General features: G+C 39.5%; 1 protein-coding gene across 4 annotated transcripts; it reads right to left on the bottom strand.

The window, feature by feature from the left end:
- Nucleotides 1–102: 102 nt before the first annotated feature.
- Nucleotides 103–19,347, bottom strand: wdr62 (WD repeat domain 62). 4 transcript variants are annotated; one of them, XM_079481480.1, is made up of 32 exons: nt 18,942–19,341; nt 18,702–18,793; nt 17,820–17,882; nt 17,683–17,740; nt 15,602–15,772; nt 14,809–14,946; nt 14,427–14,609; nt 13,405–13,565; nt 13,030–13,219; nt 12,704–12,856; nt 12,451–12,614; nt 12,109–12,200; nt 11,351–11,476; nt 11,189–11,259; nt 10,855–10,976; nt 10,683–10,758; nt 10,458–10,569; nt 9,715–9,778; nt 9,191–9,313; nt 8,865–9,004; nt 7,009–7,070; nt 6,654–6,920; nt 6,306–6,460; nt 5,355–5,476; nt 5,125–5,253; nt 4,794–4,905; nt 4,397–4,499; nt 3,469–3,535; nt 3,129–3,209; nt 2,250–2,921; nt 1,265–1,350; nt 103–1,008 (listed from the first exon to the last, which is right to left on the bottom strand). In XM_079481480.1, exons 1-32 carry the CDS (start codon nt 19,080–19,082, stop codon nt 760–762), a joined length of 4,545 nt encoding a protein of 1,514 aa, XP_079337606.1. In that variant the 5' UTR covers nt 19,083–19,341; the 3' UTR covers nt 103–759. The 4 variants fall into 4 exon arrangements, with proteins under 4 accessions (XP_079337606.1, XP_079337608.1, XP_079337607.1 ...); XM_079481481.1 differs by having other exon boundaries at nt 109–1,008; nt 1,265–1,347; nt 18,942–19,322; XM_079481482.1 differs by lacking the exon at nt 3,129–3,209 and having other exon boundaries at nt 18,942–19,347.
- Nucleotides 19,348–20,134: the final 787 nt, after the last annotated feature.

Consider the following 20,134-nt stretch of genomic DNA (forward strand, 5'->3'; position numbering starts at 1 on the left):
AAACATTCACGCTATATGTTCATAGAACATATGAAGTTGATTTGAAATCATACTCATAAAAATCTTTGTTCGAAACATGTTTGCGCATCCCTTTCTGTTTTTCAGAAGCAAGAGAAAAATGCAAGAAACAATATTTCCATGTTTAATATTAAAATAGAATGTAAGCAGTAGATTAAAACATATTTACAATGGAAGCCTAAAAAGGTAACTCAACATTTAAGTGAAAGAAAAGATTGCACATCAACATGACACAAAGCATAAATAGCACACCAGTGACAAGCAAAAAGTGAGTCACAGCCGGACACTTGCCAAACTTCGAAACATCAGTATTTTAAGGAACACTCAACATAACGCAACACACCTCCTAGCCGGTCTGCGTGGTTATGACGGCATAAAATGGTGCAGAACTACAAAAGCTGGTTTAAAAACAAAAAACCCTAAGTACACAATTTATAATACAACTTAGACATTTTGAAACAGTTTTACTTTTAAATATATGACATTTTGTCGCCCTGCAAAGTCTGCCTTGATAAGTTGTGGAAATCTTTGAGGACAAGTATTGAAATGTAGTGTAAAAAATATACTCAAAAGTCGTAAACAATCCAACAATGCATTTACAAGTTTATTAAAAAGCTTAAAACTAAATGAAAGCCGTTCAGGCTTAAAGGTGCTTCTAGAAATATGCCTTAAGGTTTTTGGCCAATTGCTATACAAGAGTTTAAAAGCAAAGGGAAAAGAATTTGATGTGACACCGAGCGGTCACTGGAGTACAGCACTGGCTCCTTTCTCAGTCATCCGCAGCAAGAGCATCTCAGAGTATTTCTCCAGCAGCGCCACAGCTCTGTCATCTCTGAGCTGGCGACCGGGAGAATCCTCCGCCACAGGACGGCCGCTCTGAGTCTCTTGAGGGCAGAGGGAGTTTAACTGCGTCTGTACACCCACAAACGCCTCCTGCAAAATATTCTTCATCTGTTCCTGCTGTTCAGATGACTCTTGCGTGGCGCAAAGCTACAGCGAAAAGAAAATCATGTTATTAAATGATAAAAATAGCATGCATTCTCTAATACAGATGTCTTTATCCATTAATATTTTAAAGATCAAGGTGACTTTCATAAACCACTTCAACAAAACAATCTTCGTCTTATTGTTTTTAGTTTAATTGGTTAATGTTACTTCAAATACTATTTCATTATTAAAAAATTTAAATGGCCATAAGGGGACAAAAATATATAGCGCTTTAAACTTTACATAAAATAAATATCACCTTGTTGTAAAAGTCAGCTGCTTTATGGATTGTGTGCCACAGTTCATTCACCATCTCCTTACACATCTGGACGCTTAAAGTTTCTGCTGAAAAACCCAAATAAAACTTTCAAAAAATATGTATTTAATATTTAGACTCATAATAGAGGAATTTTGGCTATAGGCGGTGTCATTGGACGCAAGTGTATTGTGCAGAACTTACCTTCTGGACTATGTTTGGTTATAATATAACAATTTACTTCAATTTCTTTTCATTTTCACAATGCATGACAGTTTTGAAGAAGTTTCGCTTTCATTGTTACTGCTGCTTTATTAAGTTTAACAGGGGAAAAAGTGATTTTCATATTCAGCCTATCAATGGTACTCACAAAAAAAACCTATAATATTTTCAAACATTTCTGTATTATTACGTCTAAGCAGAAATTGAAAGGTACCGGCATACCACTGAGCTCAAAACAATGTTCCACCTTCCCCGTGCTACAGATATTGCTTTGTTCTGACAGTGACAATTGGAAAATCTTTTTTAAATATGCGGTTTTGTTTTATTTGAAATATATTTAATTAATATAATTAATTAATTAATTACTTAATGATCTGTATAAGCGCAAATATACTTGAGCTAAATATACACTAAAACATTGCTGCGACATGAAAATAATGCCACAGTAACTAGCACCATAGAGTTGTACAAGAACTACAAAAAGGTTGGGCGAAGGAAAAATGTATATAACAGTGTAACAAATTTGTATTTGTATTAATATTTCATTATATATTCATTGCATTGAATCACATTAAAACGACTCAACGGTTATTGATTCTTTGGGGTGGTCTACCGGAAGTTACATTTGAGGCACACAATGTTTATGTTGTATGTCTATAAAAGCAGAATATAGTTTTTAATGAAAACATATAATGTATGTATGTAAACAAGGTGAATGTTCATATTTGCGATGTGAATCTGATTCTAGGGGTGAAAAGCACATTACCTGAGTCCTCCTGTACGTCATATTTTGTTTCTGTAGACGTCTCTCTGTGTATCGTGTCAGTCTCTGAAATCTGACATGATGACTGTTCATGACCGCACAGCCTTGAGTTCGTGTTGTCTTCGACATTGATTTCTGATTCCATTTCCAACCCGGCTGACAATCTGATCTTAGGAGTCAAACTCTTCTCGATGTTGCTGATCTGCTGTCGACACTCTTTACCAAGTGAACGCATCTCTGTGGGCGTCACCAAAGCCTGCCGACGAGGAGTCTCCGTCTGCTCCAATTTTGCTAGACGGCTCTTGAGCGGCGCAGGTGACAGGTTGGCACGATCAGGGGCATTCAGGTCCAGTCGAAGAGCTGCCCGGGCGCTGTGGTTACCCACGGCAGGAGTGGACAGAGCTGGTATTGGATGGGGGAGAACGTTCTCTTTACATTGCTCTACGCTTAAGTCCACAGTCGGGGCACTAAGAGGAGTCTCCTGGGATGTAGAAACATTCATACCCTCCACAGAGCTGCTCCGGGACATCTTGGCACGGGAGCTGGCGGTAGGACCCATGTAGCTGGAGCGTCCAACAGATGCCTCGCACGCATCGCTTGCCGATTTGTTGGGGAGAGAGTTTGTAGTGCAGATGACGTTGTGGGTTTTGGACTGAATGGTCTTGTTTGTGATTTCTGTAGAGCAAAATCTAAATTATTCAAGGGAAAACTCATCAATAACTAGATGGCGGCACACCAACCCACAATCAAGAACAACCAAGCCATGAGGTTTGTAGACCAAGAGAGAACCAGAAAAGTTAAGAAGCCCACGTGAAAATCACTTGGAATTTGTGGATGTAAGACCCCAGACACTATAGACCCACCCAACCGACTCTCACAGACCTCCCAGTGCGGTTTTCCAGCGAAACATGGACAAACTGCGGCAAGATTTCCGACCAGACAATGAGGAACGTTTCTTGGGGACTAAAGGATGACATTTCAACACATTACAAATAAGAGACATTTTTAATTCAATATTTAACATTTTAGTGATGATTCAATCACTTTCTCTCCCCAATGTCTCTCTCTTTCCCCTCGTCTACAGTACAAAACCACTAACCCCAAAAATATTCACACTATATATTCAGAATACATGATGTGCATGACTATGCATCATATGTGAGAGAAAGTAGGCCAAGAAAACATTTACAATGGCTAGTAGACAAAGAATAAAAAGAGATACCTTTCTTCTCACAGTCTTCCTTAGTGCTATCAATGCCACCGCTGTTGCTTGAAAGCTTTGATTTATCCTTTGAAACACAAAGATAAGAAAATATAAACAACCCTCTTATGTTTGACATTGTATGGGCAGAAAAAAGGACATCAAAGCCGCCATCTGACTTTAGCCTTTATAACCCCATCTCTGTTCAAAACATATTTGGGTCATTCTCACGAAACCACCGAAACATCATGGCATTTTTTACACAGGACTCAAGAATCATTTGGTACCACAAACATGATCTTCATAAAAATTATTGTATTCTCTACTTCGCGAAAACAATAATTCTAACATAGAAATGAAGTATTTGGGGATTTTATTGCCTTTTCTGCTGAAATAATGATTACGATAATGTATCCAGATTTATGTTGTAAAGTAAAACTATTCTGAAAAAATTATTCGATGTTTCACTAGATGTAGTCCAATGAAAAAGACAAAAATGTATAATAAAAATTAAGAAATAATGTCTACGTTGGACACGACCGGTGCGACGCGACTTTTCCTGCAAAACATGCTACTTGAGAGTCAAAGTTTTCCGGTAATAAGACTTTCTTTGTCCCAATTGCAGGTGACTTATTTTTGACATGGGTTAAAGTCATACGATGTCACATTTAGAAAAATCCTGAGAGCTCAGCTTATAAATCATTATTACAAGCTTTCCGTTAGAATAAGGAGTTGGTTTAAACATTGACTTATGTTCTTGCTCTATAAAACTTGGTTTATTTTTAACTGGAAGAGAAGTTAGAAAATGCCACTGTAACCGGTAATCCAACACCATAAACATTCTCCACTTAAATCTCAGGTCTTGCCCTATTACCTGCTGAATAATCATATTTAATAATAAAATCACAGAAGAATTAAATGTGAAATGTCATAATCGTAAGCCGCATACCGTTGTGCTATCCAGTGTCTGACAGCTATCACTGGATTCATCTGGTATACTGGGCAGACACGCTGCTGGCCGGCCAACAGCGCTGCTACAGACACCTATAGAACTGAAACAACATATAAAACAAATACAATCTCATTGCCATCACAATATAATATTTTATTGTCGTAAATGATCATGAAAGGATGAGATAAACATGATGACTGGCATTGTTATGAAAAGGCTGGAATACACTAAGACTTTTAGAATCCGAACAGAATTTTTTTAACTAGACATCATACACTTGCAGACTTTCAGATGGAAACACACTGACTGATCAAATCTGCAGACTGGCGCAGACTGAAAATCTGGGCAAGATCAAAGCAAAAGTCTTGGCCTTAAGACTGTAATGTTGACTCACCGGAAGCGGCTCTGAAATCGAGAGAGGAAGCGTGTGGAGATACTCAGACGTGGATTGAGGAAGTTACTGTCTGTATTGGGCAGCAAGCTGCTGAGATCTGTGTTGAAGTTCTCTGAAAGAACGAAGCCACAGAAGATCAGACGATCAACAGCGAGGAAATGAGGAAATCATTATTAGCGAATCCATTGTGCTCATATACTCAAGATGAGACATTCAACAAATCTTTATTATTCTTTCAAATTCGTCTTTTAGACGTTATTCTCCCGTGCGTCGTTTGTCAAACATGTTCATTTTCAATGAAACTCAAAAAGAGGATGACAAAATCTTATACCATTAGCAGCCACAGCCAGAGTATCAAAGTGTTGGCGAAGCAGAGTTCCAGATTCTTCTTCATCCTCCTCCTCCTCCTCAACTCCTGAACTTCCTGTGGAGCTCACGTGACTGAGGGAGTCCGTGTCCACTGCAGACGCATGACAACAGGTAAAGAGATATATCTAGGTCAAATGTCTTTACACACCACATACATAGAAGTACACATAGAGTAGAAAGAGAGTAACTCACGGTCATGAGGTTGATCTCTATGGGAGGCCGTGCTCTCAGCTGAACAAGCACTATCTGGGCTTAGCTCCTCTTCATCGGGGTCATCACCTGCCCCCTCACACAGAGCTTTCACATCAAACTCACTGCCAGAGGAAAAAACATGATTATGGGGGGGGGGTCACCAATTCACTGTACAGCTGCTTTCAGCTGCTTTCTCATTTACCTTTGCAAGACAATTTTTTTACAATAACATTCAAACTCGGCAGCACGATAATTACAAATCTCGTTCGCATTTTCATATAGCATCAATGTTTTAATGAATATTTAAGTAACATTGAGCTTATATCATTAATTACGATATATTGAAAATAAACAACTGCGCATTTTTACACCTTTTACAAATAGTCTTCCAATTGTCACTGTCAGAAATCTCTAGAAATTTCTGTTGGGAAGGTGGGATGAAGCGATGATGGGTGACTCTGGAACTTGGTTTGTGAGGACAGTATTGGTCATAAAAGACAAAAACCATCAAATGTACACTATTGGACGTCTCATTTTTAATAAACTGTTATGTTAAGCTGTTCTTCTGAGCTCAGTGTTGTGCCAGAACCTTGTTATTTCTGCCTACGAGTATTAATACAGAAATATATAAATGTGTGAAAATATTTGTTTTTAGTTTTTTGTGGGTACCGTCGATAAAGTGATTTTCGTATTTAGCATGTTGAACTTCGTAAAGAAACAGTAGAAAATAAAGCAAAACAACAAAAAGCACCCATTCACTTGCATTGGTTTTGTGTCCATACAACAGAAGTGAATGGGTGCCGGCGCTGCTGGTTACAAACTTCCTTTGCGGAAGAAAGAAATGATACAGGTTGACACGACAAGAGGGCGAGTAAATGATGACAGAACATTCATTTTTGGGTGATCGCTCGAACTCAAACATTCAACTTTATTTTTTTATAAAAGCTTTACCCTTCTCCAGTAGACAAGGCGGTGCTGTTGGCAGGGTACAAAATATAGCCGGTCTTCTCCGGAGAGCTGATCTCTGGAGTAAAGGTCTCGTTTCCCTGTGGCATCTGCGTGCATTCTGCTCCTTGAAGTGAAGAGCTAAAACCATCTCTGGAAACCTGGACCAAACCAACACAGTTTCACATTTGGGCCAATACAAACATATGACTTTTACACAAAAATCCCAGACTCAAGGTGAGCTTAAGTTGCTAGGGTATTTTGATTGACCCAAGCAACTACATAGCAACACCCTGTCAACCACCCTTCACGTTGCAAATTTAAGTGCAATGACCACAATTTCCCATAACTTACACTGCAAATCTTCTCCTCCATATCATCATCATCATCATCATCTAGATCTTCATCCAGCAGACTGTCTAAACTTTGCGGGTGGAAACGAGAGTCCTCCTCCAACTCTTCCTCTCCCACAGCTCTGATCGGCGTGTGTGAGAGAGGAAGCTGCATGCTCTTCATCTCCAGTACCGTACGGATAGATAGGGGATCCGACTGCACCGCCCAGCGGCCCTGGGGCTGATACTGAGATCTGTTTTCTACACCACTGTCATTCTCACCTCCACCCTGTCACAGCCCAAATATCCACAAGCCAAATGTTAAAGACGAAAAACCATGAAACATTATCACGGCATTCACACATGAACATACGTACCAGTCTGCGCACCCACATGGGCATTTTGCCATTGGTTTGGAGCACCACCGCATCTACAGAGGCTTAACAAAAAAAATCAAGCACATCAAATAATTACATCATAAACTTTCATTTTATACAGTTCATAAAACCATCCTCAATACAACAAATGCATTTCTGTTCACACATAGTATTAAAGGGATACTCCAGCCAAATATTCTTTGGGCTAGTTGCACAAGATGGCGCCGGTGAGCTTTTGCGACGCCAGAGTCTGCAGAACAATATTGAGTTGTTTTGGCTTAAAGGAACACTCTTCTTTTTTTGGAAATAGGCTCATTCTCCAACTCCTGCACAGTTCATAAGTTGAGTTTTTATATATTCTGCCAATCTCCGGGTCTGGCGATAGCACTTTTAGCATAGATCATTGAAAAAGTTGTGATTTTCTTTTAATGGCTGCAGCAGATGCAGCGATAGCACACAGTGCCTGAAATTATTCCCCAGCCAGGTAACTTCCACGGTCCGAGCGCTTAAAGATGGCAGATATCACTGCGCCTGCTGCAGCCATGTTATGGCAAAAAAACTTCCTTGATTATTACGCCGGAATGAGAGTGTAGTTCCTAATCGGCCTAGAACAATCGCAACTTTTCATTTTCCGCCGGTCTTAGCACACAATATAAGTACAGATGAGTCCATTTTTAAATAGCAAAATTATCGAAACTCTTTGGTTATTTTTGAACCCATTGCTACTGGTCTAATAGGATTTATTGATCTATGCCAAGCTATGCTAAAAGTGCCATCGCCAGACCTGGAGATTAGCTTTATAGATTCCAAAATTGTCAAACTCAACTTATTGACTCTGAGGGAGTTGTAGAATGAGTGGAGTGTTCCTTTAGGAAGTCCTCAGCAATGTAAAGAGGATCTGTCATATCACTTATATGTTTATCTAAAAACATGCATATTTGCTGGCCCAAAATCATCCTTTTCCCATACAGTGTTTTACGACTGGAAATTACTCCGCCGACTTCCCAAATGCTCACCAGCGTCATCTTGTGCAACTAGCGAATTGTGTCCTTATTTACACATTTTTGGGTGAACTATCCCTTTAAGATGGTAAAGGGAACACAAATGTTCCGCCTTATATTTGAGAGTAGACAGGAGCTGCGTCTCAATTCTCTACCTCTTTCACACATTCACTATTCCCTATAGAGCGAATGCTACATAGTCCACTATTTGAGTGAATAAAATGAGTGAACAGTTTCTGACACTGTCCCGGGTATTTGTCATAATCCATAAACCACACAGGTGTAATAAAAGCGTCTAATAAAATAGAAAATATTATTTTCACCTTTTTTGACGTGTTTGTATAAGTTTTTAATTAAGAGAACAAAACAACTGTTTGCCAAGTTTGTTTACTATAACGTTTATTATGTTTAATACAATTGTTTAATATATTTAAAATTAAACACTGCAGTATATGATATTCATTTAGAAAATAACTACTGACAAACACAAGTGTAGAAATGTGCATTCGTGGCATCAACGGTCACCCTCATCCGGCTGATTCAAATCAGACGATTGTTTTGTGCTGTATCATGTGAAATATTAGTAGTGAACAAGTGTACATTGGATGGACACTCAAAATCAGAATGCGCTGTGTTTAAGAAGTGAACGAATGTAGGGAATCATTTGCTCACTCAGATTTCAGACAACACTACAAAATGGCAGAGACCCGATTTAGTGCACTATATAGGAGATAGGGAACAAATTCAGACACAGCTTAGGTTTTGTGATCACAAAAACCACACACAGAGATCCAATATTACCACGTTTGTCCAAAAGCTCACAAAAGTCAAAAATGGAAAAGACAACCCACACACCATCGGTAGAGTCGAGCCTGTCGGGGGTTCTGCAGTCCTCTGCAGCATCTTCTGGATGGTGTTCAGGTATCAGGCTGCGCTCCTCTTCCTCCTCCATGTGAGGCAGAGAAACACACGGCACAGCGATGTACGTCTCTCTCCTAAACGCAGAAGCACAGCAAAAGCAGGCAAATGTAAAAAGTTGCTATTTCAGGGCTTGACTTAAAATGTCCTTGTTTGTGAAGTTCAGTTGCATTCCATTCAATGACGTTGACATGAATGAGTTTGAAACTATGTAAATGAAAGCAAGAGATCATATAGTTTGTACAAGGTTTGAATGATTGTACCTGATGGCCTGCTGTTTGCTGGGAGCCCTCTGAAGTCTCTGCCCTTCCCCCTGTTTCCTCTCTGCCAGCCTCTTCCTCATGGAGTTGGTCATCTGAGAGTCCAAGCGCCATACAAACACACAGCTGGATGCAAACACAGAGCTAAACTTTAAGTACGCAAAAAATATTCAAAGAGTCATCAAATATTTAGTTACACAATTTTGTCAAATGTCTAGACCAGATGCAAAAAAAGCAGTCTTACGTTTAAATCAATGAAGCCGTCTAGACTGGAAGTTTAATATTTTCAAATCATCTTTTATTTATGTTACGCAGCAAACCGTATATGCAAGTCAAATGTTAACCGCATTGGATTTCTTTTGAAAAGATGGATACATAGCGGTCCACCCAGTTTACTGCTGTTGCTTAATCATCGATCACACTTGCGGCTTATTGGTTTAAATGTATAAAAGGTTTAAAGTACATTGCCCAGAATAATACCATGGTAGTAGCCTAATCCATTGCAAGTGGCATCAGAATTGATTTACCTGTCACCGGATACAGTGATAAGATGTCTACAGTCCTGGCTGAACTTCATACCTGTAACAATTTCTGTGGGGGGAACGAAAGGTTTTTGGTCAACTATAAAGCAAGGCTGAGAAAGTATAAATAGGGATGCATCAAAATGAAAATTATTGGCCGAAGCCAAATAAAAATTAAACACTTTGCTTAAGACTGAACATGGTTTTGTGCATTTCTTTAGCCAATTTTTTCACTATTGCATAAACTGAATGATCAAAATGTGTTTTTATATTTTGTCTTGTTTTGCAATCTAAGAATATTGAGCCCTCTCCCTTACTCAATGGATTAACTGACTGCTGAAAGAATGTAATGTACTCTGTTCGCCTACAACATTGTATGTCATTGAAAATTATTTAACAAAGCGAGCAATGCACGCTGAGGCTAACTGATAACCATTTCAGTTCACTTCTCTGTAAAGTCCGCCCACAAAATCTGACTGACTGTTCTCTCAGAACATGTACTAGGGATGCACAGACATAGCTTGAAATTCAAAGTTGTTAAGTACAGGGAACTGTTTGCACGACACCACTGTGTGATGTCAAATGATGGTGGGAGTGGCGGGGCTCCGGACCAACAGGTAACAGGTGCCACGTTCAGTAAAATGTATTCGGGCATATTTCACTTAATCCGTTTTTTGCTATTTTGGTTGGCAAACATTTGGTGCATACCTAAATATAATGCTCCATTAAAAAGAACAAATACGTTTTACCTGAATGTCCAAATAAAGTGGCCACGCACTCCCCCGACTCATAATCAAAGATGCAGATATTTTTGTCCGAACAACTGGTGGCCAGAAACATTCCTGAAGGATCCAAATGGACCTTTGAGCAAAAAGTATTATATTATTCCATCAGGCTTCAAGCAGGAAGGAACAGTTCGCCCCAAAATGCAATGCATTCACAAATATACCATTTCTTTAAAACACTCAACACACCTTCAGTAGAGTCCCGTCATCATTCAGGGAGCCCTTAAAACACTTCTTCATCTTTCCACTCCTCACATTGTAAACTCTGAAAACAGATAAACAGATTTAAAGATTAGTGCACAGATCTGTGATGGTCTTGAAGTAAAAACTGAACTCACTCCATCAGTAACACAGATCTTACCTGATGTTACGATCCTGGCACGCGATGGCAGTGTGTGTGCGTGTAGCGTCCAGGTCCATGTCGTACAGAGTCGTCTTCTCTACTATGTGATGGGATCGTGAAAAATTCAAACCCTCAGAGGTCTTTTACAGGACAGAGAAGAAACAAACACTCAATATACTACCAAGCATGACATTCATATACAACTTTTACATGTAGAGTCAGCAAATCTGAGGCTGTCTTACAATGTGAGACTTAACACCACGGCTTAAAGCATTTTGCAACTAAACTGTGTCTACCAAAATACAAATAAAAAATGTCTACATGCAAGCTGTTTTCTAGTGTGCATGCTCACCTTCTCAGCCGATCGGAAGTAAATGCTTTTATCAGCGCCGCAGCTGACCATACACACCTCCGAGGTCAGTCCTACAACAACACATTCATATGAACATGTCATACACGGAGAAACAGTGGATCTCTGCAGTGTGTTGAGGACACTGTGTTTCTGTTGACTCGCCTGTGAACTTGATGGCTGTGATGGAGGCCGAATGATCATAAACCGTCTGTACGAGGTTATAGTTCTTCTCCATGTCGAAGATATGAATGAGTCGATCACGACTTGCAGAAGCCAAAAGGCGCAAACCTGACAGACAAGATGACCTCAGTTGGTTTAAGCAGAAATGAAACAAAGAAACAAACATGAGCCCATGGGAATTGTGTTTTTAGCATGTATTAGCATGTATTACCTTTGTTTTACAATAATATTCAATCAACTATCAAAAATGATGCATAATTCGAACCCTGAAACACTCAACGTTCTTGTTCTAAACATGTATTTGCAATCGATACTATGCTCGAAAACAGGGGCGCTTATAAAAGGGATAGTTTGCCCAAAAAGGAAACTTCTGTCATCTTTTACACACCCTCAGGCTGCTCCAAACCTTTACAAACTTCTTTATTCAAAATATCTTCCTTTGGGTTTAGCAGAACAATGTCAGTAACCAAACAACTCTCATCCCTATTTACTACCATAGTAGGAAATAAATACCACATAGAAAATATTTGGTTGCTGACATTCTTCGCAATATCTTCCTTTGTCTTTAGCAGAACAAACAAACGTACACAGGTTTTAGACTACTTGAGGGCAAGTTATCGATGACAACATTTTCATTTTTAGGTGGACTATCACTTTAAGAGGTTAAAAAAACACTCTTTTGAGCAGTTCATGTTGCAGTCAGTGTGATATAAAATCATTGAAAGAAATCACGCCCTTACCGGTCTCATAGGGTGAGAAGGCCAGACACAAGACCTCGGAATCATGGGCCTCGATTTTCACCAGCTCGTCCATAAACTGCAAGCCAAATATTCTGAAGAAGAGACATTTGATTGAGTTCTGAATTATAAGAAAGATTCCTCAAGTGCAAAAAGAGGCTTAGATCAAATTGTCAAAACGATTTCACGCCAAATGACTTCCATTAGCCAGTGTCAAACACATCCAACATGAAAACTTTTACCCCAGCAGCTTCTCCAGAACTCACTGTACCCGTATTAAGCCATCAAATCAAAAGATGAATTGGAAAAACGCCATAGTCAGAAGTGTTTCTGCATGCATCCTACCTCAAGTTCCCGCTGCGGTCTCCAGCAGCCAGATGTTGGCCATCGGGACTGATTTCCAACACCCTGATGCCAGATTTACCATCCTGGTTGCTTCCCTCGGCTTTCTCAGCCTCGGCTTTGAGGTATTGTGTGTCTTCATCCACATACACAATCCTCATGAGATCCTGTGGAACAGGCACACATAAAATGAACAAACATCCACAAAACAGACCTACAAATCAAGCTACCAGTCTGTGGTTTATCAAATCCATACCTGACTGTAAAGGTTGTGTCGATGAGCGAGCCCTTGGCTTTGACCCTGCGGAGACTCAATTTTCCAAAGGCGAATGGTGTTATCTGAGGAACAGGTCAGGAACGAGCCGGGCGATAAACACGCCGCTGAAGAATCTTCTAGCTCAGGATAGGTCTGTGTGAATATGCATTAACATATTGCTTTGAAAGCCAATGCTTGTAGAATGTTATCCTTCCGGGGACATTATGATTTCTTTCTCTGTATTTGTCTAACCCAAGTTCTCAAAACACCAGAGGCTTAACAAATACTGTGTGTAGTATTACGAAACAAACGCCGCGTATACGTACCTCCACACTCCAAACACATCCGCTGTGATAGAGGGCAGAGTAGACCTTCCCAACATTTCGAATGTCTCTCACGTCCCATACGTACACGCTGTGGTCATTATACACGCACGTCAAGTGCCTCATCACAGGATCAAAGGTTAAAGCCAAGGTATCTGGATACTGAGCTTCGGGATTTGCCCCAAACAGATGCCTACAAATAAGAGAAGGATGTTGAAGGAACTTGAGAAATGACTCTGCGTAGGTACGTATGTATCGAATCATACACATGACTTCACTGCAAAATGAGCTTAAAATGTTGATAAAATCATTTTAGAAAAAAACTGGCTGTTTTCTCGAGAACGCCACTTAGTAAAAGCTCTTCTGAACGCCTCGTACCCCGGCTGAATGCCTTGAGACACATCCACTCCTAAGCAATGCGGCCGATGGAGAGTGGTGATGTAATGAAGGTCCTTTGGGCTGAACACACGCACTGTGCCATCCGCACAACCGCAAAAAACAAACGTCTCGCTCACCGACAGGCACTGGGCTGATGTGGTCTACGATACAAACGCACAACATAAATGCTGTATTAATACAAGGGTTTCATGTTATTGTTCGAGAATGTAAATGTTTGTGCTTTACGAATGTATTATTACACATTTATTTCCAGATATTATGTCCACTTAAGCCTTGTCTGTGAAACCTTAAAGTTCATCTTAAGACTTGTCACAGACGAAAAGTAATTTTGAGTGGACTCAACCATCTTAAAATATGTCAATGCCATTGTTTGTCTCAAGATGCACATCAGTAATGTTTTTTCTAGGGCATTTTAAAAAAAGCGACTTAAATAGCCTTAATAAACTGAGGCACAGTCCTGGCTTGGGCTAAGCCTTGTCTATGAATCCAGGCCTGTGGATAGGATGTGTATTTGAACGCTTCAAGATTATCCATTGTTCAAATATTAACAATATCTAAAAGTACGGTGTGAAAGTCTAAGCCTAATGATTTTAAAGAGGGCTTACTGTTGTCTCCACATAACAAACTGTGTTATAAAAAAATACCACTATATTTTATCTTCCAGTGAACCGGAAGCTGCAATCGTTTTTAATCACTTACAAATGGAATTTTGAATGAGAAAAATAGTGGGCTTGGCTTTCGTCTTTCTCTGCGATTTGATTGGACGTAATAAGACACTTGAAGTGTGCAACAGACACTTGAAGGGGAGGCGGTAACGGATTCTAACATACGTCATCTAAGATGGATAGTCATTACAGGACGGAAGTGCATTTTCAGATTTTAACTAAAGATTATGAGGGCACACGATTGACCCACATTGATAAACTATTAACAATAAACGCTGAAATATTTCATGAAAGAATAGGCATTGTAGGTTTCATTTCACTGGGCCTTTCACTTGCCTTTAGGTCAACCCAGGAATCCAGTTGTCTGTTGCTGTTAAACTGGCACAGTAGACCCGTGTGTGTGATGCAGTAAGTGCTGCTGGCCATAGCGCCACGACCACAAGCCAAACCACAAAACTGACTGTTCTGATGTTCCCCTAACAACCCCGAGCGACCTATCAGAGGCACGGTGCTGTTCACCTGGAGAAACCAACCAGTAAAACATCATAAACAACTTACAGAACAGTGATTCAGAAAATGTGTGTTTCTATTTGAACAAAAGTGAGAAAAACATTGTTATGCGCCAGTCATCAGAAGGATGTGGGCAAACACAGGAAACTGCACTGAACACTACTATGAGGTAAAAATAAATCAATTGAATCCCTGTCAAGTGTCTTACCCTCCTCTCCTTCGATGCGTCTAGATACCAGAACTTAACATGCCTGTTCCCTGCCGTTACAAAATAGCTGTTGTCCTCTGAAAAAGAGACAGCGAGCACTCGACTGGACACCTTATTGGATGCGATAACCGTCCCCTTCTGTAGAGAAAAATAAGAGGCTTCCGTTCACTTGTTTTTATTTGTACCAATTCAATTTTAGGGTGAAAAAGCAATTCCTGCTTCACATTCCTGGCCTCAAATAGCAAATATCACCGCACATTGTGGCAGAGAAAGATATGATCTATTCTGATAATGTTATAGCAAACTTGCATTCGAATATGTAAGGTCCCATTTCCATCAGCCAATCAATAACAAACAGATCAAATGGGGGTGTCAAAGAAACTGATGGTGAACTTTGATTTACTGCGTAAATGCAAAAGCATCATTCACATTTGCTTAAAAGAGAAGTTCACCTTCAAAATGAAAATACTGTCATCATTCACTCGCCCTCTTGTCATTTCAAACCTGTATGACTTTTTCTTCCGCACAGCACAAAAGAAGAGATTCTGAAGAATGTTGTTAACAGCCCCCCATTCGCTTGCATTGGTTACAGTAGAAGTGAATGGGGGGCTGTGCTGTTCTGCTACCAACATTTTTCAAAATTTCTTCTCTTGTGTTCTGATGAAGAAAGTTATACAGGTTTGAAAGGAAAAGAGGGTGAGAGAATAATGACAGAATTATCATTTTCAATGTGAACTACTCGTGGTATTGACAAGTTACTAAATCTAACCGCTGGTTGTTGTGTGGTACCCACCTTCCACTCCCAAACGCTGACGGTCCTGTCATGCTGGTATCCCACAGACACTATATAGCTCCCATTGGGGGAAAAGGCTACACATGCCACCCCGTACTTATGGCACTGGACCTCTGCCACCTGTGTCCGCTCTGCCACGTCCCATACCCGCACACAGGGCATGTGCCCGCTCTGCCCAGCAACACGGCGAGAGAGTAAACAGAATAAATGAATGAAAAAACAAGTGGGAGAGTGAAGTTAATACGTTTACGATTGGAACACTACACGAGTCATATGACCCAACTATATGATGCATGTTTCATTTTGCAAATATCTTCCAGTGACTATATACTGCCAATTTTGGGAAATGTTTCATGCAAGCATTCTGTGCAAGCAGACATGACACACGGTGCATGATCTACATCTAGCAGGAGTATGAGCAGCATGGTAGTAAGTTATACAGAAAATGAATGCAGAGAATGTTGAACACTCGCAGAGACCGAATACAAGGACAGATGAGGAAAAGCAGACAGCCACCAATAAATAATGCTCGGTGTCAGAATTTAGGACAACGTGTGCTGGTCACAAGTTCGTATGATCACGAAAGGCTCGTTCACACCATGTACGATCGATATTCATTGTGACAACACTCAGCTCATGATACAATATAATAAATAACACAGGTTCACGATTATAATCAAAGTAAAGATTCGCCTAAAACTTAAACTTTTGTCATCATTTACTCACCCTAGTAATTTCTTTCTTAGATCACAAAAGAAGATAATTTGAAGAATGTTGGCAACCGAACAGCACATGCACCTATTCATTTCTACTGTATGAACACAAAACCAATGCAAGTGAATGGGTGCCGGTTAACAACTTTCTTCCAAATATCTTATTTTGTGTTCTGCGGATGAAAGTTCTAAAGGTTTGAAAGGACAATTTTCAATTTCATTTTTAAAAATCAAGGGAATTAAAAATTATCATGTTTTAGTTTTCTTAAATTGATCATGTTTATGGTTTACATGAATGTATTGCACATAAAATAATGAATCTATAGCTCCATCACTGAAATTAAACTGAATTTTATCACAAAACTCTAATTAAAGGAGTAGTTTACTCACAAATGAAAATTCTGTCAAGTTGTTCCTGAAGTGTTTAAAGCACTTTGTTCGGTTGATCACAAAAGATGATATTTTAAAGAATGTGGGAAGTTAAACAGTTCTGGGTCACCACCGACTACCATAGTCGTTTTTTCCCCTATTATGAAAGTCAATAGTGCCCCAGAACTGTTTGGCTACAAATAATGTTCCAAATATCTTTCTTTGTGTTCAACAACAAAAGTTAAACAGGTTTGGAACAACTTGAGGGTAAGCAAATAATGACAGAAGTTTTGGGTGAACTGTCCCTAAATAGTTTACCTTCAAATTGAAAATTCTGTCAGTATTTACACACCCTCTTGTGCAGAACACAAAACGAGATATTTTGAAAATGTTGGTAACATATGTCATCATTGGAAAACTGTCCCCATTGACTTGCATACGTTTTGTGTCCATACAATAGAAGTCAATAGGGACCCAAGGGTTTTGGTTGCCAACATTTTACAAACAATCTTCTTTTGTGTTTTGCAGAAGAAAGAAAAATCACACAGGCTTAAAATGACAACAGGGCGAGTAAACGATGACAGAGTTGTCATTTTTAAGATGAACTTTTCCTTTAAAAAAGCAGAAAGGCACAAAAAACATTAAACAACTGTTGATGGAGCTCATGTTCCTGTTTAGGGAAAGTAAATAACAGACTGAAAGCATAACAGAACTTTTATTTTAGTTTAAAAAAACATAAATTTGAACAAATGTCATGAAAGAAAAGCATTGCTCTGTGTTTGTGATTGATGTCGCTACAACTATTCTCCGTCGGTTTACCTCGTCATAGCAACCAGGGGAGCTGGAATGTGTCGAAACGCCCTGACACAACCCCGTCTACCACTTCATACAGACATTATACTGTACTCATCCTTAACACACCAGACCATATTAATCCCTAATGCCACTTTACACAGACGTCATTTTTTTGGCCCGCATAAAACAACTCCGAGCGCTTACCTCACCCGTGACCAAATATTTTCCATTCTGGGAGAAAGCCAAAGCGCTGAAGGTTTTCCTAGGAAACAAACACAAGATTTAACTCGACACAATCCACAGCGTTATGCAATATACAACAACGTCGCAATGTAATTTACCTAGATGCGTTAAATATGTGAGTCTGTTTGTTTTTCTTCGGGCTCAGGATGACAATAACACAACTGAAAATAAAATATCACAGCGTTAGTATTCACTGACAGTAAAACGTGCAACCGTCTCAGGCCTCGGGAATATTACCCATGGTTGAATCAGAGTAAGCGTTTAGTAACCATTCTTTTGGCAGATGTTTATCATAGTTTTACTACACTTAACTATAGTTATTGCGATGACACGATATGTAGAGGGTTAGTAGTACAAATAGCTATACTATGGAAGGTCACTGTTAAAAAAAGTATTTTAATAAGAAAAATATCTTTGGACACTTGAGCCACACGTGATGTATGAAATTATTTGCATTAGACAGTAAAACACATGTCAAATATCTGTCTGCCATCTGACCTGTGTTTTGACTTGCGTAACCTTATATGTTTTGCTTACGGTCAATGTTTTCTTGTACAGCTGCTTTGTAAAAATGGAAATTGTCAAAAAGCGCAATATAAATAAAGCTGACTTGACTTAGAGAATAGACATCCATAAAAGAATTGCAACCAATGAGTCTCAATGTAATTTTGGTCAATGTATTTTGCCAGAAAGCATCAACATCCTTGTCAAACTTTTGACAGTTCAGATGTTTAGAATAACTTCTCTCATGTTACATATCTGGAGAAACGCATTTAACACAAATGTTTTTGCAATGGTTGACTCGAGAAAAGCCATAGACTGAACAAGAGCCCGGCATGGATGGGATCTCCTGTTAAAAAGCATCTCAAGGAGACAGGAAGTGGTGCCAGGAGAAAATGTCTTCACGTCTTATAAGTATGTGAGCACTTTTACTATCATAAACCATGGTTAATAAACTAATGATACAGAAAAAGTCGTACCCCGCTGGATATGCCACCAAACCAGTGTTAGGATCACATGTTAAAGCACTGCTGCTGGAGGCAGTGACGCCCAAGACCTTCTCTAACACAACCTGCAAACACAACACATACAGCATCAGCAGCTAATGCGCGGCTATTATTAACATTGTGCGCGTTTTAGGAGTGTTGACGCTGCTTTAGGAAGTTTCTCTGGCCTTCTCGACTCCAGCACAAACAAGACGTGTGTCGTGTTCATCGTACCCGGTTGTGAACGTCTCTTCTCTGTCGGGTCTTCCTCCTCATGTTCGCCGCTGTTGAAATGCTGTTGTTATTGTTGACTTTCTTCGCTCGAGAGGTCACACCACTTGAACCCGACCCAAACGCCACAGCTCCGTCCGCCATCGCATGCGACTTTTCTTTAAACGCTCAATAGAAACATGAAAACCTGCATGTGCGCATTTTCCCCGAGTTTGCACTTTAAAACGCTCCGTTAACGCTGTCCGTCGGTTATCGATATGCGAGTGCTGTATACTCCGATAAAACGTGTAATACTGATTATAGTTCGGACTTGTTAACGTTAAATTGGATTAAATATACGTTTCGAGTGAAATCGCTACACAGCTGTAACTACGAAGTTCACGTAACGTGATCCGATAATGGAACTTTCAAACATACACCGCCGTCTGTGATTGGATGTATCTCGCAGGGAAGGCGGGATCATTCACGTAGCTCACCAACCATTGCTCGTTTCAAGATGACATCATATACAGCACCGCCCAGAAGCCTTTCCCCAATGACCACTGTATTAAGTGACATTTCTCACAATCACAGTGAAAGCAAGAATCTAATATAATAACAAATGACACGTGTTTCGTTTTAATAGTGTGTTGTATCAAATTCGCACTTATTAAATGTCATTCAGTGTGTAAAAAGGGCGCAAACACTGTGGGAACTACTTTAACGTCATTCTACATGAAGTCGGATTCATTTATTTCGGATCATCTGAACAATTCATTTGAATTAATTGATTCGAAAAACATTTACCCGGTTTTTGAATTCCTTTCGCGGCACTTAATCTCTGTATTCTCGTGTTTTAAAGCATTCATGAAATAACACAGAAACCCGAATGGTTGTGCTATTATATTGCTTTATATTGATCGTTGCCATCAGTTCAAATGAGTCGTAAGGAATCGATTCAGTCTGATATTATTTACATTTAGTCATTTAGCAGACGCTTTTATCCAAAGCGACTTACAGATGAGGAAACATATAAGCAATTATGACAACATAGGCAAAAAAAATACATATGTGCATCAAAACTAGTCCATTAAAGCCTAGCACAGTATACAAAGCTAAGAAAAGTGAGGTTAGTATTATTATTATTATAATTATAATAAGAAGAAAGGGAAAAGAATTAGGTTAAATCAATCAGCGACGTGTTGACGGAAGAGATG

This window comes from Barbatula barbatula (assembly GCF_947034865.1).
Source record: "Barbatula barbatula genome assembly, chromosome: 19".
NCBI classification, from domain to species: domain Eukaryota; kingdom Metazoa; phylum Chordata; class Actinopteri; order Cypriniformes; family Nemacheilidae; genus Barbatula; species Barbatula barbatula.